Source organism: Nyctereutes procyonoides, unplaced genomic scaffold (genome assembly GCF_905146905.1).
Source record: "Nyctereutes procyonoides isolate TBG_1078 unplaced genomic scaffold, NYPRO_anot_genome, whole genome shotgun sequence".
Lineage (NCBI taxonomy): Eukaryota > Metazoa > Chordata > Mammalia > Carnivora > Canidae > Nyctereutes > Nyctereutes procyonoides.
The window spans coordinates 55,640,693-55,666,721 of NW_026575126.1; the positions used below are offsets into that span (position 1 = coordinate 55,640,693).

The 26,029-nt window shown below is 48.3% G+C and overlaps 2 protein-coding genes across 9 annotated transcripts in view; both read right to left on the reverse strand.

The window, feature by feature from the left end:
• Window positions 1-4,890, reverse strand: part of GGA2 (golgi associated, gamma adaptin ear containing, ARF binding protein 2) — a 33,172-nt gene extending 28,282 nt beyond the window's left edge. The window contains exon 1 of one of the 2 annotated variants that reach the window (XM_055339526.1): window positions 4,818-4,890. Coding sequence is in view for 1 of the 2 variants with exons in the window: in XM_055339525.1 (XP_055195500.1) it covers window positions 4,208-4,211 (4 nt within the window). In the remaining variant the exon portion in view is untranslated. Of the gene's footprint in view, window positions 1-4,207; window positions 4,227-4,817 lie in introns of those variants that run through there. The other variant, XM_055339525.1, reaches the window with a different exon arrangement.
• A 5,422-nt stretch (window positions 4,891-10,312) lies between these two features.
• EARS2 (glutamyl-tRNA synthetase 2, mitochondrial) overlaps window positions 10,313-26,029 on the reverse strand; it is a 28,668-nt gene continuing 12,951 nt past the window's right edge. Inside the window, exons 6-10 of one of the 7 annotated variants that reach the window (XR_008666375.1) lie at window positions 23,204-23,357; window positions 22,987-23,117; window positions 17,909-18,044; window positions 16,644-17,468; window positions 10,313-14,682 (exon numbers count right to left, since the gene is read on the reverse strand). Coding sequence is in view for 1 of the 7 variants with exons in the window: in XM_055339523.1 (XP_055195498.1) it covers window positions 17,385-17,468; window positions 17,909-18,044; window positions 22,987-23,117; window positions 23,204-23,357 (505 nt within the window). In the remaining 6 variants the exon portion in view is untranslated. The other 6 variants (XR_008666374.1, XR_008666376.1, XR_008666372.1 and 3 more) reach the window with 6 other exon arrangements.

Below are 26,029 nucleotides of genomic sequence, written 5' to 3' on the forward strand. Positions count from 1 at the left end.
CTAAATCTGAAGCCAAATCATCTCATACCAGATGCCAACTAACCATGAGAGTCCTGATTCTGGTGCCAGGAGCAGCCTATGCTGATAAGAGGAACCCTGAGGCTGTGAGGAAGGAGTCACCTCAAGGAACATTTAGAATTCAATCCTTCGGGAAGTATCCACTGACCCCTACAGTCCAGCAGTCATTCAATCAAGCACATGACAGAAGCCCAAGACCCACCATAGGAATGTCCTATGCTAGGCTCCAAGATAAAGAATGAGCTCAGCCCTCAAGAAGCTGGGAGAGTATAAATAGACTGCAACTTGATCACCGAGAGGCACAAAAGTGGGGCTGGAAGGAAGACAGGACATATCACCTGGGAGCAGGTCCAGGTGGAAGGAAGACAGGGATTTACTGAGCACCCCACGTTAAGCAATGTAAGATGGCACCTAGCCCCTGGAACCACTGCTATGGCTACAATCCCAGAGACCAAAGGGACCCAGTACTGCTTTTAACAGCACAGGACTGGCAACAACCTCAAAGGCCCTTTAATAGGGAACTGGTTAAAACGATTATAATATACCCATACAATGGGATGTAGGTTTTCAAAACCAAGAATGAGGCATCTCTCTATGCAGTCATAGAGAATTGAACCACCAAAATCAATTAAGTTTGGGGGTTGGGAGGCTGCAGAATGCACAGAAGCTGCTGTATGCATTTTTAAAGCATGAGCTTCTGGTAACAACTTCCTTCCCCCCTCCTCCAATTCTTATTAAATTCTAGTTCGTTAACATATAGCGTAATCCGGTTTCAGGAATAGAATCCAGTGATTCATCACTTCAGCTTCCTGATATTCCTTTGACAAACTACTCCTCCAGTTCTACATCTAAAGTTTTTCCTTTTTTCTCTTACTAAGCCAATATGAGTTTTGGGCCACTCACAATATATCTAATAATATCTATGTGCCAGGCCCTATTCAAGTGCTTCACATGTATTAAGCACTCCAAGGACAGATTAAAACTCTCCTCATCTTCAAGACACAGCTGCCCTACTTGCTGAGACATAGTCTGTTAGTGACCTGAGCTTGGCAGTCCTCAGACCCCACATAAAATGACTTCCTTCTCCATCTAGCCCAGATACACAGGGCATTCTTGCAGCTACACTCCTGTGCTTCCCATAGCCTCAACCCCTCTACCTCCTTGTCCCTCTATTGTACCCACTCCACTGTGCCTCACATCCTAGCAAATCCAGTTGTTTTTTGTTTTTTAAGATTTTATTTATTTATTCATGAGAGACACAGAGAGAGAGGCAGAGACATAGGCAGAAGGAGAAGCAGGCTTCCTGTGAGGAGCCGGGTGTGGAACTCGACCCTAGGACCCCAGGATCATGCCCTGAGCCAAAGGCAGATGCTCAACTGCTGAGCCACCCAGATGCCCCACAAATCCAGTTTAAACCACAATTCGCCTCCTCTGATCCTACAAGGGGTGGAGAATCACACAACCATAAAGACTACAAGAAATATTTCTGGTGGGCAGTCAACACTCCGAAGTACAAACTCCAAGAACCTCTCTAAACTCAGAAGATCTCAAGTGTGAAGGGAGAAGATACTCCTGCCCTTCTCCCTGAGGGAACATTTGGCAGTATCTGGAGACATTTTAGGCTTTCTGTGGGCATTCTGGCGTATGCTATTGGCATCTAGTGGGTTGAAGCCAGGGATTCCACTAAACATCCTATAATGCATGGGCAGACCCCAACAGCACAGAATTATCAGACCCAATATGTCAAGAGTGTCCAGGTTGAGAGACCCTGCTCTGGAGCATCCGAGTGGGCTCCCCTGTTTTCCTCACCAGCATTTCCCAAACTTCCCCACCTCCTTCCTCAAGCCCCAAGTTCTACCTCAGCCCAGGCTCAGCAGGGAATGGTGGCAGTGACGCTAAACCTTATTTGCATGTGTAATCATCTTTATCTCCTTCCCCCAACATTTGGAAAAACAAAAGGTGCTCTTCCTCTTTGTGAAGCCAAGTCACCCCTTTCTGCTCTGGCTCTGACCTCCCTCAGCACCTGCAATCTCTTTGCCAAGGGCTCCAGCACTGGACTTGGAATTTAAGGGCAGTTCCCCAAAGGAAGAACAGCGTGGAGGGGCTTACACGTGCCCCTCTCCTTATGAGATCTCCTTTACACCTGAATTCCCTCTAACTACCCTTCCTCCTTCCTTTCAAAAACACCATTTACAAAAAAAAAAAAAAAAAAAAAAGGCTAGTGACCAGAGGCAACATGCTCACTACACCAGACAAACTTTATATTTCAGAGCAGTTGCCGCCAATTCTTCAAAACTCAAGATTCCACATAAAAATACAGTTTCTAAGGCAGCCTGGGTGGCTCAGCGGTTTAGCGCTGCCTTCAGCCCAGGGTGTGATCCTGGAGACCCAGGAGTCCCATGTGGGGCTCCCTGCATGGAGCCTGCTTCTCCCTCTGCCTCTGCCTCTCTCTCTCTCTGTGTGTCTCTCATGAATAAATAAATAAAATCTTAAAAATATATATATTAGCTTCTAGCTCCACCTGAAACATCAGAAGATGTAGCACCTTTGGGATCACAGCCTAAAATTGCTGAAGAACCCCCCCCCCCTTCTTGGGCAGTCAGGTTCTGTGCTGTCCTCTCACCCAGCCCACTTGACTCTTTCTGGCAACTCCTCTAGGCCTGTCCACCACCTCCTCATCAACAGCCTTCAGTCCCCACTACTTAACTCAAATGTATCTCATCAGTAACCTTTTATTTTTCATAAAGATTTCATTCATTTATTTGAGAGAGAAAGAGGGAGAATGCTCATGCACAGGCAGGGGGAAGAGGGGGGAGGAAAAGCAGATTCCCCACTGAGCAGGGAGCCCAATGCAGCTGACCCCCAGGACCCAGAGGCAGCCACCTAACCAACTGATCCACCCAGGTACCCCTCATCAGTAACCTTTCAGTTGCCAAATTCAAAGATCCACCTTCTTCTGCCTCACCCCTACTCTATCTTTCTGCACCAACTATGCCGTTCCTTTGAAGAGAGAATATCATTGGCTCCCCATCCTCCCAGCTTTCTCCTGCCTATGTCAGCTCCACGTTCCAGGTCAGGCTGCTTTCCCCACCTGCTTCCTACATGCTGAGGTTCTCCATGCTCTATCTGCAAACCTCTGCTCTTGTTATCATACAACACTGCCTGCCTGGGCAAGCTCTCTGCCAGTGAGCTGAAGATTCTCACATTTATCTCCGGCTCTTGCCCTCTCTGCCTAGAGAGTCTCTCTTTGGCTGTGCCACTTGCACCTCAAACTCCACAACTCAACCATCTCTTCTTAAACTAGCCCTCCCCACAGGTGACACATTTCTAACCAACCGGTTACCCGAGTCGAGTCGGAAACCTGGGGTCCATCCTAAACTCCTCCTAATCTCCATTCAGATACATCAAGGGTGCTGATTAGGGACGCCTGGGTGGCTCAGTGGTTGAGCGCCTGCCTTTGGCCCTGGGCGTAACCCTGGAGACCCAGGATCGAGTCCCACATCGGGCTCCCTGCATGGAGCCTGCTTCTCCTTCTGCCTGTGTCTCTGCCTCTCTCTCTCTGTGTGTGTGTCTCTCATGAATTAATAAATAAAATCTTAAAAAAAAAAACCGTGCTGATTGTGCCTGCTAATTATGTCTACTGTCAGGCCCAATGCCTTCGCCCCCACTTCAACCCCTAAGCACCTCTGAAACAGCTTTTTATTTACTCTCCCTGCCTGGCCTTAACCAATCTGGCTCCACATCGCTGCAGGTGATGCTTTCAATAGGTGTACTGATCAGATGCTCCGGCTGAAAACCCCACCCCCAACCGGCCACGAGATAAAATATAAATTCCTTTCTGCAGCCTCCAGGCCCCAATTAGCCCTGCAGACTCTTCTCCGGGCTCTTTGTTCTTGAGGCTGCACACTCCAGCGGTACCCACTGCTGGTTCCCAGAACGCTCCACACCCACCCGTCCCCAGCTTTTGCACATGCAGTTTCCTGTGCCTGAGACACCGTCACCTCCACTGTCCCCTCAAATGCTATGTGCGCTGCGACAAACGCCAGGTAAGCCCATCAACTCCTCCCACTACAAGTTAAGCCAAGGCTGCCCGCACCCCACAATTCGCCTTAGCTATATAACAAAGGTGCCCTTTCGGTGGGCTTGGACCCACTAAACAAGGTCTTTGGGATCAAGGACCCTGTGTTACCCATCTCAGGATGCCCGGCACCTAACAGAGCCCAACACAAGGCGCACAGTCTGCATCCTCCTTGAATTTCAATTCCTCGCCGGTTACCCGTGCGCACGGGACTGTCCTGAAGTTTACCATACGCGTCAGTCCGGCCAGAGTAAACATGCACAAAAGGTATGAAGGGCTTGTTTTGACATTAACGACAGCAGCCTGATAGGGATCGCAAGAGGTTCGCAAGAGGTTCCCCGGCTTGCACGAGCCTCCTTCCGTGTCAATGTCCTCATCTCCAAAGCGGCGTTAGTGATAGAAGCTGCCTCTTGGGGTCGTGACGGGGATGAACAGCGGCTGAGACGCCTCCAGCACCGGGCTTCACACAAAAGGGAAGCTGCACAGTGGGGAGCCACTACGTGAACGGTGCTGGCGACGGAGGACGCCAGTGGCGGCGAGCAGAGCGCCCAGGGCGCAGTCCGCCGCTCGCCAGGCGGGATCCGGGGCCGTCCCCGCGCCCCGCCCGGGGCCCTGCCCGCGGCCACCTGCCCGCCGCCGCCGCCGCCGCCGCCGCGTCAGAAGAGAGGCCCGGGGACGCGGGAAGCCAGGCCCCCCGCCGAGGGGCGGCCCCGCTACTCACTGAGCCACAGCTCCAGCGCCGCCGCCGCCGGCCCCGGGGGCCCGCCGGCCGCCTCGCCCCCCGCCGCGGCCCCGGCCCCCGCCGCCACCGTCGCCGCCGCCGCCATGGCCCCAGCCCCGCTGCTCCAGCCGCGGCCGCCCCTGCCCTCCAGCCGCCGCCGTCCGGCGCGCTCCGGGGCTGCCGACGCGGCAGGCGCGGGCGGGCACGTGACGGGGCGGGGCCTGCGGCGGCCCCGCCCACCGACCAGGCCCCGCCCCCGCCCGCAGGCCTGCGCGGGAGTCGGGCGGGGGCGGGGCCGGGAGCGGGGGGGGCCCGGGGCTGGGGGCGCTGCCTCTGCGGCCGCTGAGTTTACTCGGGTCTAACGGTCAAAGCCCATCCAGCCAACTTCGCGAGGCCTGCGTGCTCGCGTCCTTCAGGAGTAGGCTTGTGGGATGCAATGCGGGATGCCCAGTTAAATTGGAATTTCAGATAAACTAGGAATAGTTTGGGGGGGGGGTGGCGGTCATTTTATCCAGGAGGGTCTTCTCCCACAACTTCTCTGAAATGACACACCCGCTTTTTCTCCATACTGCCTTATTTTCTCTGTTGCACAATACACCATCGATCTACCTAGATTTTTGCTTATTTTGTTAAAGGATAATTTTTCCCAAAAAAAGTCATGATTCTCATGCGTGTTGAAATGAACACGTGTTAAATGTTTTTTTTTTTTTTAAGATTTATTTATTTATGATAGACATAGGGAGAGAGAGGCAGTGACACAGGCAGAGGAATAAGCAGGCTCTGTGCCGGGAGCCCGACGCAGGACTTGATCCTGGGACTCCAGGATCGCGCTCTGGGCCAAAGGCAGGAGCTAAACAGCTGAGCCACCCGGGGATCCCCTGACTTATCAAATGTTTTAAGTCTTTAATGAAATGAGGGGAACAGAGCGGAGGTGATGTTAGAATCCATTCAGGAGAGAAAAAAGGGAGATGCCTGGGTGGCTCAGTGGTTGAGTTCAGTCTGACACAAGGGTTCTGGATTCAGTCCCGCATCCGGCTCCCCACAGGGAGCCTGCTTCTACCTCTGCCTATATCTCTGCCTCTGTGTGTCTCTCATGAATAAATAAATTTTTTTTTTTAAAAAAAAGGAAGAGAAAAAAGGTTGGGGCACCTGAGTGGCTCAGCTGGTAGAGCCTGCAACTATTAATCTTGGAGTTGGAAGTTCAAGCCCCATAGTAGAGATTACTTAACATCTTAACAAAAAAAGAGAAAATGAAAATGTATACAGAATAAAGGAATGTTGGAACACATGGACAAATAGACACAAACCTAGCTTTACCATCAGCAGTGACGACTGTCCATCCCCCTGGCAGAATGATTTGCATTACTATCAGTCATCTATGAGTAGACCACTTGTAAGAGGTCTGTGAGACAATGAAAGGCGGGGTTGTCTAGACAGTGCATAATTTTTCTTCAAAGCACAAACTGTCTATACAATATTGCCTGTTTCACTATAAAAGCCTGCCCACTATAAAAGCAAAAACTTTGCTCTGTATACTTGTATAGCCCCAGTACCTAGAACAGTGCCTGGCACACTAGTGTCACTAAATACTTACTGAGTAGCCAAATGAACCCTACAAACCGTAAGAGGTAGCAATAGGGCTTTAGGCCCCATCTCTGAACAAGGACGTCAACCACTTCCATCTTGGCCTCAGTCTGTACTTTCTAATTTCTTTCTTTTTTAAAAGATTTTCTTTACTTACTCATAAGAGACACAGAGAGAGAGAGGCAGAGACAGAAGCAGGCTCCATGCAGGGAGCCCGATATGGGACTCAATCCTGGGACTCCAGGATCACACGCCCTGGGCCAAAGGCAGGCGCTAAACTGCTGAGCCACCCAGGCATCCCTGTACTTTCTAATTAAATTCTTTCCAGTTTATCTCTTAACTGTGGCAAAAGGCCCTTTGAGGAAAGCATCCTGTGATAGAAACCGAAATGACCCCCTCAAGCAGTAAGGATTGCCCGGAGCCAGCAAGATCCTAACTGTGATTGACCCTAAGATGTTGATGACTTGACCTTCAGTGCCCAACTGCACTACCCACACTTTCATCCCACCTTTTCCTTATATAAACCGAAAAGTATTTTCAGCACTTCAGAGACAGTCTTTTTTTTTTTTTTAAGATTTTAGGGCAGCCCAGGTGGCACAGCGGTTTAGCGCCGCCTGCAGCCCAGGGCATGATCCTGGAGACCCTGGATCGAGTCCCATGTCAGGCTCTCTGTATGATGCCTGCTTCTCCCTGTGCCTCTGCCTCTCTCTCTCCGTCTCTATGAATAAATAAATAAAATCTTAAAAAAAAAGATTTTATTTATTCATGAGAGACATAGAGAAGCAGAGACATAGGCAGAGGGAGAAGAAGGCTCCCTGGGGTGAGCCCGATGCAAGACTCCATCCCAGGACCTGGGGATCACGCCCTGAGCCCAAGGCAGATGCTCAACCACTGAGCCACCCAGGCACCCCTGGAGACAGTCTTTCAGATGTTAGACCACTCTCTTCCCTGTGCTGGTATCACTAAATTAAATCCCTCTCTTGTTTCATCACTACTGTTTCTGTCTTTGGATTTTATCAGTAGTACGGGGCCAAACCTGATCTGTTTGGGATCCAGATGCCCTTGCACCCTTTGGGCCTAATAACATCCCTACCCCAAATAAATATACCAGCTAAGCGAAGTATCACTATTGTGCTAGCTCAGTTTCAAAATAAATCTAGCTACACACATCTCCGTCTGACAGATTGCTGCCCATAGCTGCCTTCTACATGGAAAGGGTCACGAAAGGGCTCTGAATGACAAGCGACCAAAGTGCTTACTGTGTGCCGGCTTCTACACTAAATTTTTTATGGTTGTTACCTGTTGGTAAACTTGGGCCACTGTAACAGAATACCTCAGACTTGGTGGCCTAGACATTTCTCACAGATCTGGAATCTGGGAAATCCAAGATAAGGTACTGCAGATTGGGTCTCTGGTAAGACCCCACTTGCTGGTTTGCAGAGGGTTGTCATCTTGCTATGTGCTCCCAAGGTGGAAGGAGGGGGGGAGGGGCTGCAGGAGTGGGTGGGAGAGGGAGAGAGCATGCACTATGGTCTCTTCCCCCTATAAAGATACTAATCTCTTCGTGAGGGCGCCACTTTTGTGACCACATCTAACTCCCAAAGTCCTACCTCCAAATGCCATCACATTGGGACTTAAGAGCTTTAACATATGAATCTGAAGGGGACAGCTTCCACCTATAACCCGATACGTATAGGCGAAATTTTGTTTTTCAAAGAAACTGCATTGTCTACAGCACAACCTTCTGTGGGTTTTTTTTTTTTTTTTGGTTCTTTGGAAATTATATCTCCGTAAACTGTAGATAACTGAGAGCAATTAGAAATTATTCTGGTCTACAAGCATGCAAATGAATTGTCCTGGGAAGATACAACAGCCTCCATGTGGAAAAACCAGTTTGTCTCCATTTGCATGTTCATTTCAATATTCCAGATCTATAAAGGTGTCTGTACTGTGGATTCTCCTTTGAACTGGTTGCAACATCTCCTAGGGTCTTCACTAATGAGCCAAATAAAATATTTAACATGTGTTCATCTCTTGAAAATTCTAAATACCTGGCAACACTAGAGCTGGATTTCCTCACTGCAACACTGACTAGAGACTGTTCCCTGTAGAGGGGCAGGAGCTCTCCATTTGCCAGGGACCTACCATCCATCACTTCCTAAATATTTTTCTTTTCTTTTTTTTTTTTTCAAAGAATCCACGGTTAGGTGGACCCTACATGTTTTCGTTTTTTTTTTTTTTTAATGATTTTATTTATTCATGATAGACACAGAGAGAGGCAGAGACACAGGCAGAGGGAGGAGCAGACTCCACGCAGGGAGCCCGATGTGGGACTCAATCCTGGGACTCCAGGATCACGCCCTGGGCAGAAGGCAGGCGCTTAAACCGCTGAGCCACCTGAGCTGCCCCTAAATATTTCTTATAACTGGCTTATGGTACCGATTTTAAGCAACTACACTCATTTGACATTTTGACATGTGGATCAGTTTTCCAACTAGCATTTGTTAGAATCACCTAGAGGGCTTGTTAAAACACATAATGCAGGGCCCGACCCACATGGTTTCTAATTCAGTAGGTCTAGGGTGAAGCCCAAGAATCTAATTAGTCTCCAGGCAATGCTGATGGTGCTGGCTTAGGGAATGCTACAGAAAGTTAAAAAGTGGGCAGTAGAGAAGTGGATTGGGGGATGCCTGGGTGGCTCAGTGATTGTCTGCCTTTGGCTCAAGTTATGATCCCAGGTCCTGGGATGGAGTCCTCCATTGAGCTCCCTGTGAGGAACCTGCTTCTCCGTCTGCCTATATGTCTCTGCCTCTCTGTGTCTCTCATGAATAAATAAACAAAATCTTAAAAAAAAAAAAAAAGTGGATTGGGAATTCAGGGTAGTGGTTGGGTTCATACACCATTGAACTTCTGGCACTTTATAGATGCAGAATAATTGCTGGTGGAACCAGAATCCTCTGGCTCTCCCTACCTCACTTTAAGCACCAGATGGGAGTTGATTGTACTTTGAGTCCTTTCTTTTATATGTCCTGTTCCCTCAACCTGGACCTACCTCCCTCTGTTTGTCTGTCAAACTACCTCCTTGTTGGGCTGCCAGACCCAGCCAATTAAAACAGAGGAAGCCCAGTTAAATCTGAATTTCAGACAAATAAATAATTTATTTTTTAAATTATTTTTTAAAAAGATTTTATTTATTCATGAGAGACAGACAGAGAGAGAGAGAGAGAGAGAGAGAGAGAGGCAGAGACACAGGCAGAGGGAGTAGCAGGCTCCATGCAGGGAGCCCGACGTGGGACTCGATCCCGGGTCTCCAGGATCACACCCTGGGCTGAAGGTGGCGCGAAAACGCTGCGCCACCGGGGCTGCCCAGAAATAATTTTTTAGCACAAGTATGTCCTATATATTGCATGGGACATACTTGTGCTAAAAAAATTACTGTTTATCTGAAATGGACATTAAAAGGCAAACCTCAACTTCTTCTAAAGAAAGTGTTTGGGGCAGCCCTGGTGGCGCAGCGGTTTAGCAAGCGCGGCCTGCAGCCCAGGGCGTGATCCTGGAGACCCTGGATGGAGTCCCACGTCAGGCTCTCTGCATGGAGCCTGCTTCTCCCTCTGCCTGTGTCTCTGCCTCTCTATGAATAAATAAATAAAATCTTAAAAAAAAAAAAAAAGAAAAGAAAGTGTTCCCTGACTGGCTTCCCTCCTTCCCCAATGCCCCACCCAGGAATTCCATATCCCTGTACCACTTCCATTGCCTCCCTACCAACTTCAGCTCCACATTCTTATTACTGTAATTGTTGGTCTCATATGACACTCTCATCTCTTTGAGGTGGGGTTTCTTTTTAAAAGCTTAACAAATAAATGTAAATACACACACACACACATAAATATATAAATAATTGGGACTGAGTGTCTATAATTAATGAACGTTTATTACTCCTCTTCACATCCCCAGGCCTAACAGGGCCTGACACACAATGGGTATTTGTCAAATGAATGAGAAAAAGACAGAATTGAATGGATTTGGTTTAGAGGGGTTCTCCAGGTGAAGGGACTGCTGTGCTGTCCTACTGCTACCAGGATTGGGGGAGTGGTGGGAGGGGGCAGGGCTGAGGGGGCTCTGGCCTGCGGGAAAGACCATGACCTAACATTTGGCCCAGCCACCAAGGATTAAGTTGGAGTTCCCCAGGCTATCATGATGAGCACAAATGCCAAGACAAATTGTACTGGCTTCCAAATTACTTCTTTAAAAAATTTTTTTAAGATTTCATCCATTCATTCACAAGAGAGAGACAGAGAGAGAGAGAGAGAGACAGAGACAGAGACAGAGACAGAAGGAGAAGCAGGCTCCATGAGGGAGCCCGATGTGGGACTTGATCCCGGGACTCCAGGATCACACCCTGAGCCCAAGGCAGGCGCTAAACCACTGAGCCAGGCATCCCCTGGCTTCCAAAAAATAAAAATAAGAAAAAATTAAAAAAATAAAAAAATTTCATATCCTGTGATTCACTAATGAAAATAGTTACCACAAATGATGTGAAGTTCCTGAACGCTGCAAAACAGTGTTCTTGCCTAAACATAGTGACTTTGGCTGAGACAGGATCAGTGCACTTGACTGCTCACCCTGGTCATCTGATCCAATCAGAGGTGGATCTGTTTTGCTCAGCAGTGTCGATGAGCAGCCACTGTGTGAAGCAGTGCACTCTCAGCACCAGGGGTACAATGGTGAAGACTGAGGAGGCCCCTGTTCTCCTAGACTTGACTGACACCAATACAGAACTGTGGAACTCCTCACTTACACAAGTAGTTATGCAACAGATTCCAATTGTGTGCTTTGGAAAAGAACAGGGTGCTGATGACTCAAGACAATAGGAGAGCTTTTTGTGAAGGCTGAGGCTTCCCTGAGGTAGGAGAGCTGGGATCTGAAGGCTAGGAAGGAAGTGACCTGGCAAAGCCAGAGAAAAGAGGATGGACGAGTCTTCCAGTCACAGAGGACAGCAGTGCAAAGGCAGGAAGGAGATGTGTCTAGCAGCCTCGGGAAGCCTTATGTGGTTGAAGACCAGACAGGAGGGCATGTGAGGGGCTGTAATGGGTGCAGTGCAGCTGGGGAGCCAGACGAAGGTCAGGCTGTGGGGAGAAAGCATGGCTTTCCCAGGACAACAGCCCCTTTTCATGCCTCATTTTCCAGTCATCTCCTACCAGGGCTCCCTGCTTCTGGTCAGGTTCTGCTCAAATCTCTCTGCAGCACAGCTGCCAGGATGAGCTTTCAAATAATCTACACACAAATCCGATCACATCACTTCCCTGCTTAAAATATTTCCGTGGCTTCTCACCTTCCACCTCCTGAAGACTTAACTCATGTCTTCACTAGCTGAACCTGAGGTTTGTTCAAGTGCCCAAGACTCCCCAGTCAGCCATGCAGCTTAGGGAAGAGCTGTCCCTGCCCCCAGCTCTGGGTCTGACTGGTCTACGAGGATGCTTCTCCCACTTCCCCAGAAGTTCAAGAACAGGGAAGTAAAGGGGCAATGGTGCTCAGAAAAGTTTCCTTGCTTTTAAGGAGAAAGGCGCCAAAAGCCACAGTCTCTGACAGCACACGAAGGAGGAAGTGCAGAGAAGCCCAAGCACTTTAGGCGAGCCACTTGTGAGCAGAGAAAACCAACCCAAGGCTATACAGCCAGATGTAAAGACCCAGGGTCTTTACTGATGTCACTGAACGTTTAATTAACCAACCCTAGAGCCTGCCTTGCCCCCTGAACTTCCTGTTACATGAAATACTAAATCTTATTTTAAGCTGGTTTGAATCTGGGTTTTGTTATTTGCATCAGACAGCACCCTGATACCCTTAACCTGGCAAAGAGGGCCATCTGGGGGGGGAGCCTGGGGGGCCCAGGTCATGATTTTGGGGTCCTGAGATTAAGCCCATCGGGCTCCCTGCTCAGCAGGGAGTCTGCTTCTCCCTCTGCCTGCTGTTACCCCTATTGTGCTGTCAAACAAAATCTCTAAAGGGGAAGCATTTGGAATTTCCCTCTGCCTAGTTTCTCTGCCCACTTCTACACCCCCTTAACTCCTACCCTTAGTTCCAATCATGACCACCTTTGAGAAGTTCTCCTTTCCTCATTCTACTTGGAATACTCTTCCAAACCCCACAGACCTGGGAAATTCATCCTTAGGACCCAGTTCAAAGGTCACTTCATCTGTAAAGCCTTCTGGTACCCCTGAACAGATTAAAATCCTCCCTCTCTGGACTCTGCTATCACCCAGGGGGTCCTCACTTTCTAACTATTCATTGCTCTTGCTTCCTGGGAAGGGAAGAATTTTGTCATAAGACAAACATATTAACTGATAAATAGATGACTTCCAATTTGAGTCCCCACTGCACATCCTTCTATATTGAACTATTCCATTTGTCCCTACCTTTCACTTCAGTCTTTGTCTAAAGTCTATCTCATAAAGGGACATGTGACTGGCTCAGTCAGTAGAGCATGTGACTCTTGATCTTGGGGTTGTGGGTTCAGGCCCCACGTTGGGTGTAGATTACTTAAAAATAAAACTTGAAAAAAAGAGGTCTATGTCTCAAGCTAGCTAGATTCAAAGCAAATTACAGACAATAGACCAGCCTGCTAACCACAATTGCAAATCTTGCAAAGCAATGCTGGGAAACTATCAGAATTTGGCAGTTAAGACTAGCAGATGACTGCCACTTCTGAACACACTGGTTTGACTGATGGGGCCCTTATTTTTTCCCATTAGATCTTCACTTGATTCCCTATTGTGTGTCAGGCAATATGCCAGGCAAAGAATGAGACAAACCGCCTGCCTGTCTTAATTTTATGTTTTCAGAGTAAGGTAGGCAGTAAACGTATATAAGCACACTATATAATTTCATATAATATTAAGTATTATGTAGAAATAAATAAAATAGGGCAGCCCGGGTGGCTCAGCGGTTTAGCTCCGCCTTCAGCCCAGGGCATGATCCTGGAGACCCAGGATGGAGTCCCAAGTCAGGCTCCCTACATGGAGCCTGCTTCTCCCTCTGCCTCTGTCTGTGCCTCTCTCTGTGTGTCTCTCATGAATAAATAAATAAAAATCTTAAAAAAAGAGAAACAAAGTAGTATAAAGGCAATGTGAATGAAATTCCAAACTTGGTTACAGAACAAGTGATCATTTTCTAGAAAAGATACTGAGTGATACTGACAGAGAATACACTCAGGGGAAGGAACCACTCTTCCTACTCAGTACAGTGGGGCCCCCCTACAGCCACGGTCCTACTGCATGATTCTGTCCCACTGGCTACAGCTGACCAGACCACGGGTAGACAGCTGACCCAAGGGAGGCCAATCAGATTCCTCCTGGGAATCTGGACATGGAATACAAGTTACCTGATTGGTAGTGTAGGGTAAGAAAGAGGATTCAATTTTAGGGCTGGGGCAGTTGTTGTGCAAGTAGAGAGAGAAAGAGAAATCCAATGTGCAAAAGTAAGACGAGGGGAGCAGACCTGGATGAGTGCTAGAAACAGTTCTCAGAGGGACAAAAGTGAGGTTCGTAGGTCCCAGTGGGTTTGTAGGTAGATTCCAGTTTCTTGAAAGGTCCAGCTGGCAGTCCTCTCATTTGGATCTGTGAACATCCTTCTACCTCTTCCAATAAATTCCTTTTGCAGTTTAAGTTAGTCTAAGTATGGTTCTACACTTTGCAACTAAGATCGCTGTTTCTAAGAATGAAAACACTAGTGGTGATGATGATGGTAATAGGTAACATTTGTTAAATGCTGGGCACTCTTTTACGAACTTTCCTTATATCAGCTATTTTAATCCTCACACTCTTTTGACACAGTAACAACTGCTAACCCCATTTTACAGATGAGGAAACTGAGGTACAGAAGTCACATGGTGAATAGGTGGTAGAACTGGCTTTTCAGTCTGGATAGTTAGCCTCCATGGCCCTCACCAATTCACTATGCTCTCAAAAGCGCTGGGGGATGAACCTGAGGTTATTTCAAATGTGTGAAGTCCCTTCACACATACCCACAGTACTGAGCAAAATCCCCAGTCTGAAGACACGTGCTGTTTTATAGTCAGCTCACTCCAACTGAGGAAATGGCAGCAGCTTTATCAACTCACGAGCCAGTTTCTCATAACCGTCCTTTGTGTCATAGAAGCAGAGGCTCTGATGTCTCTCAGTAGTTCAGAGTTGGGCTTGGACTCTAAGTTGTTGTAAGCCTGAGTTTAAATCCTTGCTTTGCATCAGGAGAGTTCATTAGCTCTTCTGAGCCTCAGTTTCTCTACCTATAACACAGAAATAAGAATACCTCTCTCAAGGGATTGTGGAAACCGAATGAGGATGGACTACAATACTACCAGCATAACCTGAAGCTCAACAGTGGTCAAGGCTCATGTACATGCACAATAAACCACAAGTATCAGTATTCTGCATCCCCTTCTGCAGGAAATGCCTGTTGTTTCTCCATTACCCCTTCTTCTGGAAAAAACTTCCTACTTTTCCTTGGGAGTGACATTTCCCACACTGAGGGACTACCTATTCCCAGCTAAGGAATGGCAACACAACCAGTCAGCCCAAACAGACACTTTCTTCTTAGAATGTAAATCTTTTAGGGGCACTTGGCTGGCTTGGTTGGTCGGGAGAGCGTGTGACTTGATCTCTGGGTCGTGAGATTGAGCCCCACACTAGCTGCTGAGATTACTTAAATGAAAAAACAACAACAACAATGTAAATCTTTAGCTAGTCATCTAAAACTAAAGGGGAAAACACAAATAAGGAAACAAGCAACAACAACAAAAACAGTTGTTCATGTGTCCCCACTGAAGAAAACAGACAAGACTGGCCGTCAGCTACTGCTGCCTCAACCAGAACTTCCCTGGTTCCTTATCTTTTTCAAGAACTGATTCTTTGGCTTTCTTATTGATTGTTGGACTCTCTCCATGCACTTAAACTCCCATAAACCTAAACTCTCCAAAAACTCATAGTTTCTAGTCAAGTTATGTTCAGCAGAGTTGGTTTCTATTGCTTGCAACCAGAAAGCTTTATCTGATGTATTTCTCAAGAAAAGACCAGGACTCTGTAAGACATAACAAATTTTTTTTTTTTTTTTTGACATAACAAACTCTCAATCTCTGTTCTTTACTCCCCTGGGCAAAGAGCATCTGTCACTAGGTGACAAATTATCCCTAACCCAAGTGGCTTTATTTATTTATTTATTTTTTTAAAGATTTATTTATTTATTCAGTCAGAGAGAGCTAGAGAGAGGCAGAGACACAGGCAGAGGGAGAAGCAGGCTCCATGCAGGAAGCCCGATGCGGGACTCGATCCTGGGTCTCCAGGATCACACCCCCCAGGCTGCAGGCGGCGCTAAACCGCTGCGCCACCAGGGCTGCCCCCAAGTGGCTTTAGAACACAACCATTATTTCAATTTGTGTGTGTCTGAAATTCAGGAGCAGTCTCGCTGAATGGTTCTGGCTCAGGATCTTTTTCATAAAGGATGGAGTGGTCTGAACACCTGACAGACTCAAAGATCTGCTTCCAAGATGGCTTGCTCACATGGGTGTGGCCAGGAGGCTCCAGGTTCCTGACCCATGAACCTCTCCAGAGGGTTGCTTGAGTGTCTTCAGGATGTGGAACCTGGCTTCCCGCAGAGTAAGTCATCCAAGAGAACAAAATGGAAACCATGAGGTATCACAAGTCAGCCCTACTCAGTGTGACTATAAGGGCATAGGAATGACTGGGGCATTTGTGAGGCTGGCTGCCACATGGGGAAAGCCTACAAACCTCAGTAGGGTCTTTTTCAAAACTTTTATTTATTTTTCCAGTATGGTCTTTATAGCCAGTCACCGTTTTCCTTCCACTGTGGACATTCCTATTCACCCCAATAAGAACATCTTTTTCAGGGGCATCTGTCTGGCTCAGTCAGAAGAGCATTTGACTCTTGATCTTGGGGTTGTGAATTCGAACACCATTTTGGGTGCAGAGATTACTTTTTTTTTTTCCCCAGAGATTACTTAAATAAATAAATAAACCATCTTATTTCAGAAACCTGCAGACAATGACTTACAAGAATGGGCAGAGAGAGGAGATGGATATGAAGAAAGAGGTGTAAAACAGGCAGGGCAAAGGTATCAGTCCAAGGACCAGGCCTGGAGAACTGGAAAAGAGAAAGAGAAGACCTTTAGAGAAGCAGACACAGGATGCCCCAAGTGCAAGGACAAAGAGCAGTATAAAACGCAGTGCTCACCCTTGGCAGATGGTCACTTCTCCTTTACAAGCCCCAGAGGGTCTTCTGTCTGGTTCAGCTCTGCTTGCAACAGCCATCCTTCACTGTTCCACATCCAATGGGGCCTGAGAACTGAGACCCACGTGTCCAGGAAGCTACCAAGCTGTTAGGGGCTGACCTGCTTCCTTAACACTCCTATGCTGAAGCCTTAACCCCAGGACCTCAGAAGGCGACTGTATGTGGAGACAGGACCCCTAAATGGGTGATTAAGTTACAACTGGGCCTTTAGGGCGGGCCTTCCTCCAATCTGACTCATGATCTTAAAAGAGGAAATGTGAACACCCAGGCAGAGGCCAAGGGCACACAGCAAGGAAAGACCATGCAAAGACAGAGAGAGAAGATGGCCACGGGCAAGGCAAGGACAGAGGCCTCTGGGAAGCCACATCTGCCGACACCTTGATCTTGGACTTTCAGACTCCAGAATTGTGAGAAGACAGTTTTCTGTTGTTGAAGCCTCCTGTCTGGCAGCCTGAGCTCAATGTGACACACAAGGCCTCTAGACAGTTCTATGAACCAGCCCCTAACCTGTGCCGCTAGAACCAGACATTAGGTGAGAAGCCATAAATGCACTGTGTGCACCCAGAGAATGCACTCGGGGTTCCTTCCATGAGCTTCCTGGGGCCCCTCTGCTTCCCTCTGAAGGCAGTTTCTAGGCATGTCCAGGTTCCCAGGGCCACTTCCACCATCCTGCACGTCTTCTCTCTAGCTGGAAAGCACCTTCTGTATTCGTTCTCGCACTTCCTTTACTCCCAAGGACACCATCATCTCGGCCACGGGGGGTCCTTGCTAAGAACGAAAAGGGAAAACATTGCCTTACTGCCTTAAGCTGCCTACAGAGGGGACACCCAGCCTCAGTCAGGCCAACCCCAGTGCTGCCGCCTGCACCCCAATGGGCAGTTATTAGCCTTCTACTGTCTTCACTTTCTGCAGCTGGGGATGGCTCCCCAGAGCCTGTGCTCCCCCACTGATTGGTCTACCACCCCCAGTCAACTGCCAGCTCCATGTAGGTAGGGAGTGTGTTTCATTCACTGCTATACTTGGCACAGTGCTTGCACACAGTAGGTACTCTGTTAAGTACTATCTGCTCAGGGACTGAATGAAGGGAGCGATCGTGTTTCATTTGGCTTTGTACCCCCCAAACCAGAGCTTAGTGCCGGCCAGTGAATGTCAGCTGAATGGATGAACGAGGGGCTCCAGGGAGCAGTCCAGCCCATCTGCCCACTTACCAACTGTCCGCTGAGGGCCACTCGGAGGAACTGCATCACAGTACTGTGTCTGGTCCCTTCTAGGCCTTCTGATACCTTCTTCAGTTCACGATTCAGCATGTCCTGAGTTAGGCTTATACTGGGTGCTTCTAAGATCCTAGAAGAGAGGGGCGCCTGGCTGACTCAGTTGGAAGAACATGCGACTCTTGATCTCAGGGTTGTGAGCTCAAAATCCATGTGGGGTGCAGAGATTACTAAAAACAAACAAATAGGAACACCTGGGTGGCTCCATTGGTTACACGTCTCTTTTTTTTTTTTTTTAATTTATTTATGATAGTCACAGAGAGAGAGAGAGAGAGAGAGAGAGAGAGGCAGAGACATAGGCAGAGGGAGAAGCAGGCTCCATGCACCGGGAGCCCAATGTGGGATTTGATCCCGGGTCTCCAGGATCGTGCCCTGAGCCAGAGGCAGGCGCCAAACCGCTGCGCCACCCAGGGATCCCACACGTCTGACTCTTGATCTCAGCTCAGGTCTTGATCTTGGGGTTGTGAGTTCAAGCCCCGTGTTGGGCTCCATGCAGGGCATGGAGCCTACTCAAAAAATAACAATAGAAATAAACAAACAAACTTAAAGCCTAGAAAAGAGCCAGCCTACGGAAGCCTGCATGGGCCTGCGGCAAGCAGGTAAGAGGGAGAAGGTCAGATTAATGGTCAGCTGTGATTGTCAAGCCTGCCTGGGGGATAAGAGGGGAAGGAAGATCTACCACCCCCATCCCCATCTAAGTCAAGGAAGAAAAACAAGCAAAGGACCACATACCCAGACAATTTAAGCACAATATAGGAATACTCCATAATAGGAAGATTGACTCATTTCTACCTTGGTGTTATGTGCTTGCTATGCCTCAGTTTTCTCATCTGGAAAGTGGGGATAATAACAGTATCTGCACCTCACAGGGCTCTGGTGGGGCTAAGTTAAAACTTGTCAGGCACTAAGAATATGGCCTGAACAGACAAGAAGTACTCCAGAGTAGAAGATCTTATATTTCATTAGAAAATTAATTATTAGCTAACATTTATTATATCCAAGGGCTCAGAGGCATTGCAAAAACGAACTAAGGAATGGGTTAGACACAGGATGGAAGGAAGCCCTCGGGGAAATTACCTGAAATGCAGTGGAGGGAAGACTCTTTGGTGGTGGTGGTGGTGGTGGGGCGTTAGCACAGAATGGCAGGAAGAAAAGATATTGGGAGACCCCAGGTCCCATAACAGCATTGCCACCAACTTGCTACAAACAGTCTCTCTCTCTCTCTCTCTCTCCTTTTTTCTTTTTAACTTTTAGGGCAGCAACCATGCTCTTGTACTCTCTCTGGCCTCCATTCTGGAACATAAGACTTAGGCCTATCAGGTCTGTCTCATCCATGCTGGCGTTTATGGACTCCCCTGTGAAGTCACAGATGCCGCCTTCCCAGGTGAGAAAAACAGTGGCCAGGAACAGCATCTTGTATAGCTGCATGAAGAGGCAGGTGAACCCGGAGGCATCGTAATCGGAGAGGCTGCTGCACCTGGAGGTGATGAAGTAGGGGAAGTAGCCCAGGGTGAAGCAGTTCCCAGAGCAGAAGAGAGTCATGATGCATGCTGCCTGGGGCCACGCAGGTCTGCGTTGCCAGCCTGGCTTCCTCCCCTCTTGCTACAACCATTCTCTGCCCACAAGTGGAAGCACTTAAGACCTAAAGTCCAATAGGCCAGCAGCTGCTCTCTGCTTTCCTGGCAGGCCAGCTGAGATCCACTCTCACAAGTGTGTTTGAGTTTCAAGAGGTTCTCCAATCAGAGCTGGACTTGCCAAAAAAATAAAATAACAACTCTGAGTCGGAGCAAAGGACAGGAGCAGGGTGGGGTGGGTCTATTTTACGTCACCTTCCCAGTTCTCTTTGGCAACTATGGGAACCCCAAACCAGAAATGCTGTAGAGGGGCTGGGGCCAGAGAGCTTCACTGGTGCGGACAATCCACCATGACAACTGTGACACTGCCTGGGCACACTGGGGTCCAGACAGCCCCCTGCCTCTGCTGGGCTTCGGGGAACTGTGTTCAGAAGTAAGGTGAAAAGACTGCCTCTTACAACAGATTCCCTCCCTAACTCGGGCATCTGAGCAACTGAATTTCAATGGGAGGCAAGAGTTAATCATTCCCAATGAATCGTTGACTGGGCCAGGGAATCACTGTTATTTCCAAAAGTCCTCCAGGAGGTAAAATACGGAAAATATAAAACGTAGTGTGGGGAAAAACAGGTACACTCGTCCATGTCACTTTGGGGAAGCAAGCTGCCAAGGAGCTGGTGTAAAAGTGACAGGCCTGAGGTGGCCAACAGTGCAGCTCAGGACACGTCAGAGCTGGTCCAGAGCTTGGCACAGGCACAGAAGGGACTTCGAGAAATCTGGCAGCTTCAGAACGCTTGGGTGTCAGTTTTCCTGCTTTGAGTGGGAGCCCCAGACTATCTCTGAAATTTAACCCCGTGGCAAGGATGCGGGGTTAAGGCAATGGTCCTGGTGAATTAGAACTAAGAGCTCCTATGATGGAACGCCCTAAATTAAGAGAATAATAAAATAATAATAATAATAATAATAATAATAATAATGGCTCTTGGGAATTTATCCTAGAGATATACCTACAGACCTGCTTAATGAAGTCTATACATGGCTATTCGTTGCAGCATGGTTTGTACCTGTAAAATCTGGAAGCAGTCCAAATGCCTATCAATAGGAAATGAATTAAATAAACTATGGTAAAGTGGTTTAATAATGGGATAGGTGGGGATCCCTGGGTGGCGCAGCGGTTTGGCGCCTGCCGGCCCAGGACGCGATCCTGGAGACCCGGGATCGAATCCCACATCGGGCTCCCGGTGCATGGAGCCTGCTTCTCCCTCTGCCTGTGTCTCTGCTTCTCTCTCTCTCTCTGTGTGACTATCATAAAAAAAAAAAAAAAAAAAAAAGTTAAAAAAAAAATAATGGGATAGGTGTAGATGTAGAAAAGAAGGAGAATGCTCTCTAAGCACTAGGCAGATACCTGTGAGGTATCTTAAAATAAACCAACGAAAGACACAGAACAGTTACATATTTGTGTAAAAAAGAAGGATCATCTAGATAGTATTAGGAATAGTAGTTACACACAGAGGATTCTTGAACTGGGTGGATGGGGGACAAGGATAAAAAATGGGCTTCCCAATTATCTACCTTTTTTATACTTTCTAGGTGTTAAACTCAGGTTTGAAAGGCTTGAAATGTGTTCATAATCAAAATATTAAATTTAAAATTTAAAAATTTCTAAGATTGGAGTTATATGTACACACATCATTGAATACTCTGACCTTAAACAAAGTAAACAGCTAAGCCTGGTACATTTCTGTTAGGGCCTGGAGTAGGATGGAAAGCTTGCTTTTTGCTATGGACCTTCTTGTACCATTTGTGTTATTCTCTAGTTTTGGCCACATGCTTGTTTTGTATTATAACAATATATTGAGGTTTCTAGGCTTCAGGCACTGTCTGAACACTCTGCACGGAGAAACATATGGCCTCTAGGCCCAGCCAGCCTGGGTTTGAATCTGTCCTCCTCCAACTTACTATTATTTTAGACAGGATATTTCACCTCTCTGTGTCTTGATTTTCTAATCTATAAAATGGGGATACTGTTTTAACCCGATATTTTATCAGGCTGCTGTGAATTTAAGTGTATACACATACATACACACACCCTTCACATGTACATATATACATACCTAATGTATTTAATACATAAAATAGCTTACTGCAGTCATGTGTGTGAGCAAACACTTATTATCTACTTTAGTTTTCACAGTAAAGGTGGGCGGATGTAAGTAAAAAGGACACCGTGGGTGTTGTGGCCAGCATCCATCTGCCTTTCTCTTGATCCCTCAAATCTCCTTGGGGAAATCACCTGGCCCCCATTCTTAGCCATGTGCCCTGGTGGCAGTGAGGGTGTGTGTGTGTGTGTGTCTACTCAGAGCCAAGGAGATAGTGAGCTACACTACACTGATTAGCAGGTCACACTTTCCAGGCTTCAACAAATGGTTCAGGGACAGGAAAATGAGGCTAACATGGCTCTGTCAAAGATCATCTCAAGACACAGCTGAGGCTTTGTGGCACTGGAGTGGTCTTCCACAAGTGCAGGTATAACAGAGGCTGCTACTGGTCCCTTCTATCCTTTCTCCCTTTTGTATACAGTGATAAAATCTTTAGCCAGCCTTGTGGCTGCCAAGTTAAAAAATCTACAATTTCCAGGCTCCCTGGTAGCTTGGTGTGGCAACTAAGACAGGTGTTCTAGCCAGTGGGATACGGGTGGAAATGAATGTGTAACGGTAATTCAGGTCTGTGAGGGGAAGGAGTGTCCTGTCCTCTTCCCTTTTTCTTCCTTCCTCTTCTGGCTGTTTTGTGGATGATCTGTGAGCCATCATGCACCATGTAGACAAGAGCAAAACCTAGGGACATGTCCCCTTGAGACATGGGGCAAGCTCTTAGGCCTGGACTGCCACTTCCACGTTGGGTAAATACTGTCTCTATGTCTGGTAGAGTCTCACCCCCTCCACCCCATACAGAGTTCTCCACAGAATGAGTAGCTGGCATGGAGAAGCGTGCAGCAGAGAGTTAAAGAGACAGAGAAAAAAATTAGGTCTCAGTAGCATATTTCTGGGCCCTGCATCAGGCTGGGCTTAAGCCAGCTTTAGTTGCATTTCTGTTACTGTCACAGTGAGAACTAGCGTCATCTCTACCTTGGAAACGAGGAAATGGGAGCTCAGAAAGGTGCAGTAAGTTGGCCACAGTGACACCATCTGGGCAGGAGAACAACTGGGTAGGTGGTGGTACTGGGAGGGAACCCAGGTAGACCCAACACCAAAGCCCAAACGCAGTGCCCCCTTCCGGGGACAGTTTGGGCTCCTCTGGGTAAGCCCCCCTACCAAACAGAGCCAGCCAGTGTTCATCTTGCCAAGATCCTCTTGCTAGCCATGGGGCTGTGTGGCAGGGCCACCTGCCAGCCCTGGAAAGAAGAAGTCGAGTGAAGAGCCTTGAGCTTGGCCTGTAGGAACTCACCCCAGCACACACTTGGCAATCGCGTCCACCTTCTCTGAGATGATACCCAGCTGCACTCGGCCCACAGCAGGGCGAGTCCACAGATAGGAGTGTGCTGGGGACACCAAATCCTGCAGGCGGCAAATGTGACCCTGGGAGAAGAAGCAGTCGCTGAACACACTGTGGACAGGAAGTAATGGGGGCGCCACCCACTCCCTCAGTCTCCCGGACACCACACCTGTCTCAGCAGGATGATCCTCTCCACGTAGGCTGGGTCCAGAACATCTCTGTCTTGTAGTTGGCTCCCAAATGTCTCCTCCACCAGGGCCTGCAGCTTCCCCACCAGCTGGCGCCTCTGGGTCTCGTTGCTCACCAGCCGACAGAGGTGCAGCCTGTAAGAGAAGCCAAGGGACCATGCTTACAATGGCATTCCCAGCCCACCCAAACCCTCTCCCTGCAGGGGACCAGGCAGGGTTTGAAGAATGACACGTTACATGAGCTGTCCCTCCCACAGCCTAGACATGGAATATATGGGAAGGGGATGTGACCAAGGTCTGAATCAACCTGAGAGCCCCAAGCAACCCAGAGAGAGAGAGCCTGTTTGCAGGGCTTCTAAAATAGTAGCATTTAACATTTTAAATTAGGAAGATCACATAAAAACAGAGATTTCTGGCTTCTCTCGGGAAATCAGGAGATCTGGCAGCAAAGGTCCCTCATTCCCCACGCTTCAGGGCTCGAGCAGGGTGGTGGCTGCCTGATTACAGGCACAGGATGCTGCAGTCTGCCAGGCCCTCTCCTCCCCAGTTCCTCTTTCTTGCCTGCCACCCTCCCCTGTGCTACCAGCCTGGCCTGGACAGACACCTGGGCTTACAAGGCAGGATCCGCAAGTCTCTGCCCCCTTGCATAGCTTAAAGCTGGAGCTCTGGCACAAACAGGCAGAGATCAAGAATACGGATTTCTAGGATTTGAAGCCATGGGATGTTCCAGAGGGCAGAACTGTTTGAATCCAGGGCTCACGGTTAAAAAGTTCAGGTGTCCTTGTCAGTTCAAAGTTCTCCTCTCCAGAATTCTCCTAGCTTCCTTGTTGCCTCCCTTTGGAAGCAGCAAAACCTCTAGCTAGACTCGGTCACTCTTCAGACCCCCACCCCCCGGCTGCCTTCACCCCCAGTAATGTGGGAGGGACCCGAGAAGGAGTAATTCGGGGCCAAGGACCATTCTGCAGGCACTTGGCCCTCATCCCTGACATGGAAGAAAGGCAGGCAGCAGCACTGGGTGAGTATCTCCTGGGCTCTGGAACTGGACAGGCCTGCGGATCACACCAGCCCCGTGAGATGTCTGCAGGAGGTTACATGGTCAGAGTCTCCGGATGCATGATGGGGGACGACAGAAGCCTCTGTCATAGGGCACTGTGCAGATTAAATGAGACCATATGTAAAGCCTAGAGCACAGGGCAGCTGCAGACGGGCAGGAAGTCAGAGCAGAGGCTCCTGCACATCACTGGTGGAAAGATGAGACCCTGTGGAAAGCTCTCTGGAGTACACACTGTCCAAAAGACATGATTTTTTTTTAATTTTTATTTATTTATGATAGTCACAGAGAGAGAGAGAGAGAGGCAGAGACACAGGCAGAGGGAGAAGCAGGCTCCATGCACCAGGAGCCTGACGTGGGATTCGATCCGGGTCTCCAGGATCGCGCCCTGGGCCAAAGGCAGGCACTAAACCGCTGCGCCACCCAGGGATCCCAAGACATGATTTTCTTAAAAAGGAATTAATGTCACATGCTGAAATGGTTTCTAGGACTGTCTCAGCGGCGAGACGACAACAGAAAACAAGCCATCAAGAGACCCTAGTGGCCACACTGGAGATAACACGTCAGGTTCAGGGCCCCAAGAGGCAGGCAGTAGGTGCTGGATAGCTGGTAATTACTGTTACTACTCCCACCACAACTCTAGGGTTGCTGTGATGGCGACTCTTACTACCAGCACTGAAATCATCACAGCAGTGGCTTGATGTTAGAGATATCTCAACATGACACCTTTGGCTGCAGTAAACCTGTGGGCGTCAGTTCCAACACTGCATCTCCTCCCTGATTCACACTGAGCAAAGCCCACCTCTACCTTCCTCTGGCTGCCCTCATGCTTTGGGTAGGACTGGAGCGGGTCACCAAATATTTCCCCACCCTGCCCCCATGTCCCCAAGATAATGCTTTCCCTAGATCAGAAAGGGAGGGTACAAGTTACATTTGCTCTTGAATGCCCCATTCAAGAGATGCCTGCTGTTTACTATGTGAACCTGAGATAGTTGTGGACCTGCCCTCGGTCTCAGTTTCTGCGCAGGCAAAATAGGGCAGGATCATGCAACTGACCCCACAGGTCGAATAGGAGAAATAAATGAGATAACATCCCTAAGACATCTGCAGTCAATGCAAATTCTCTGGGCTCAGGCAAGTAAAGCACTGAGGAGAGCCTGTGCCCAAACTGATGCTCAAGAGATGGCATCAGTGAGTCCCTTGTCCCTTAAGCACATATCTGTCCGCTGGTTTTACCACTGAGGCCCTAGAAGGGTATGTCAACAATGATCTGAACTGTGACTGGGTTTAGAGGTCTGAGTGAAGAACTCCATGAAATACGTAACAGGTGCCATGAGATGGTGCTCATTCACTGTGTTGGTTAGGGGGGTTGGGGTTGGGGTGGGGGTAGGGGGATGGTGATTCTGAAATAAAGATGCCCCTTTTCCAGGCCATGGTTAACAGAATCCACACAAGGGATGGCCAGGAATAATGGCAACGACAAAAGCAGTACCCACCACTTACTGAACACTTTCTATGTGCCAGGGGCGGTGTAGAGTCCTTTGGCCGAATGTTTATTTTTACTATTATTATTATTTTTTTTGTAAAAGGTTGGCCTTTTACAAAATTCTTAAGACAACTGCACAAGGTGGGTCCTGTTATTAGCCCCATGTTCAAAAAGAGGAAACAAAGGCTCCAGGGGGTTAGGTGACTTACTTGCTCTGTGTCAGGTCAAAAACATTAGACAACTGAGTCACATGGGTCAAATTCACGCCTC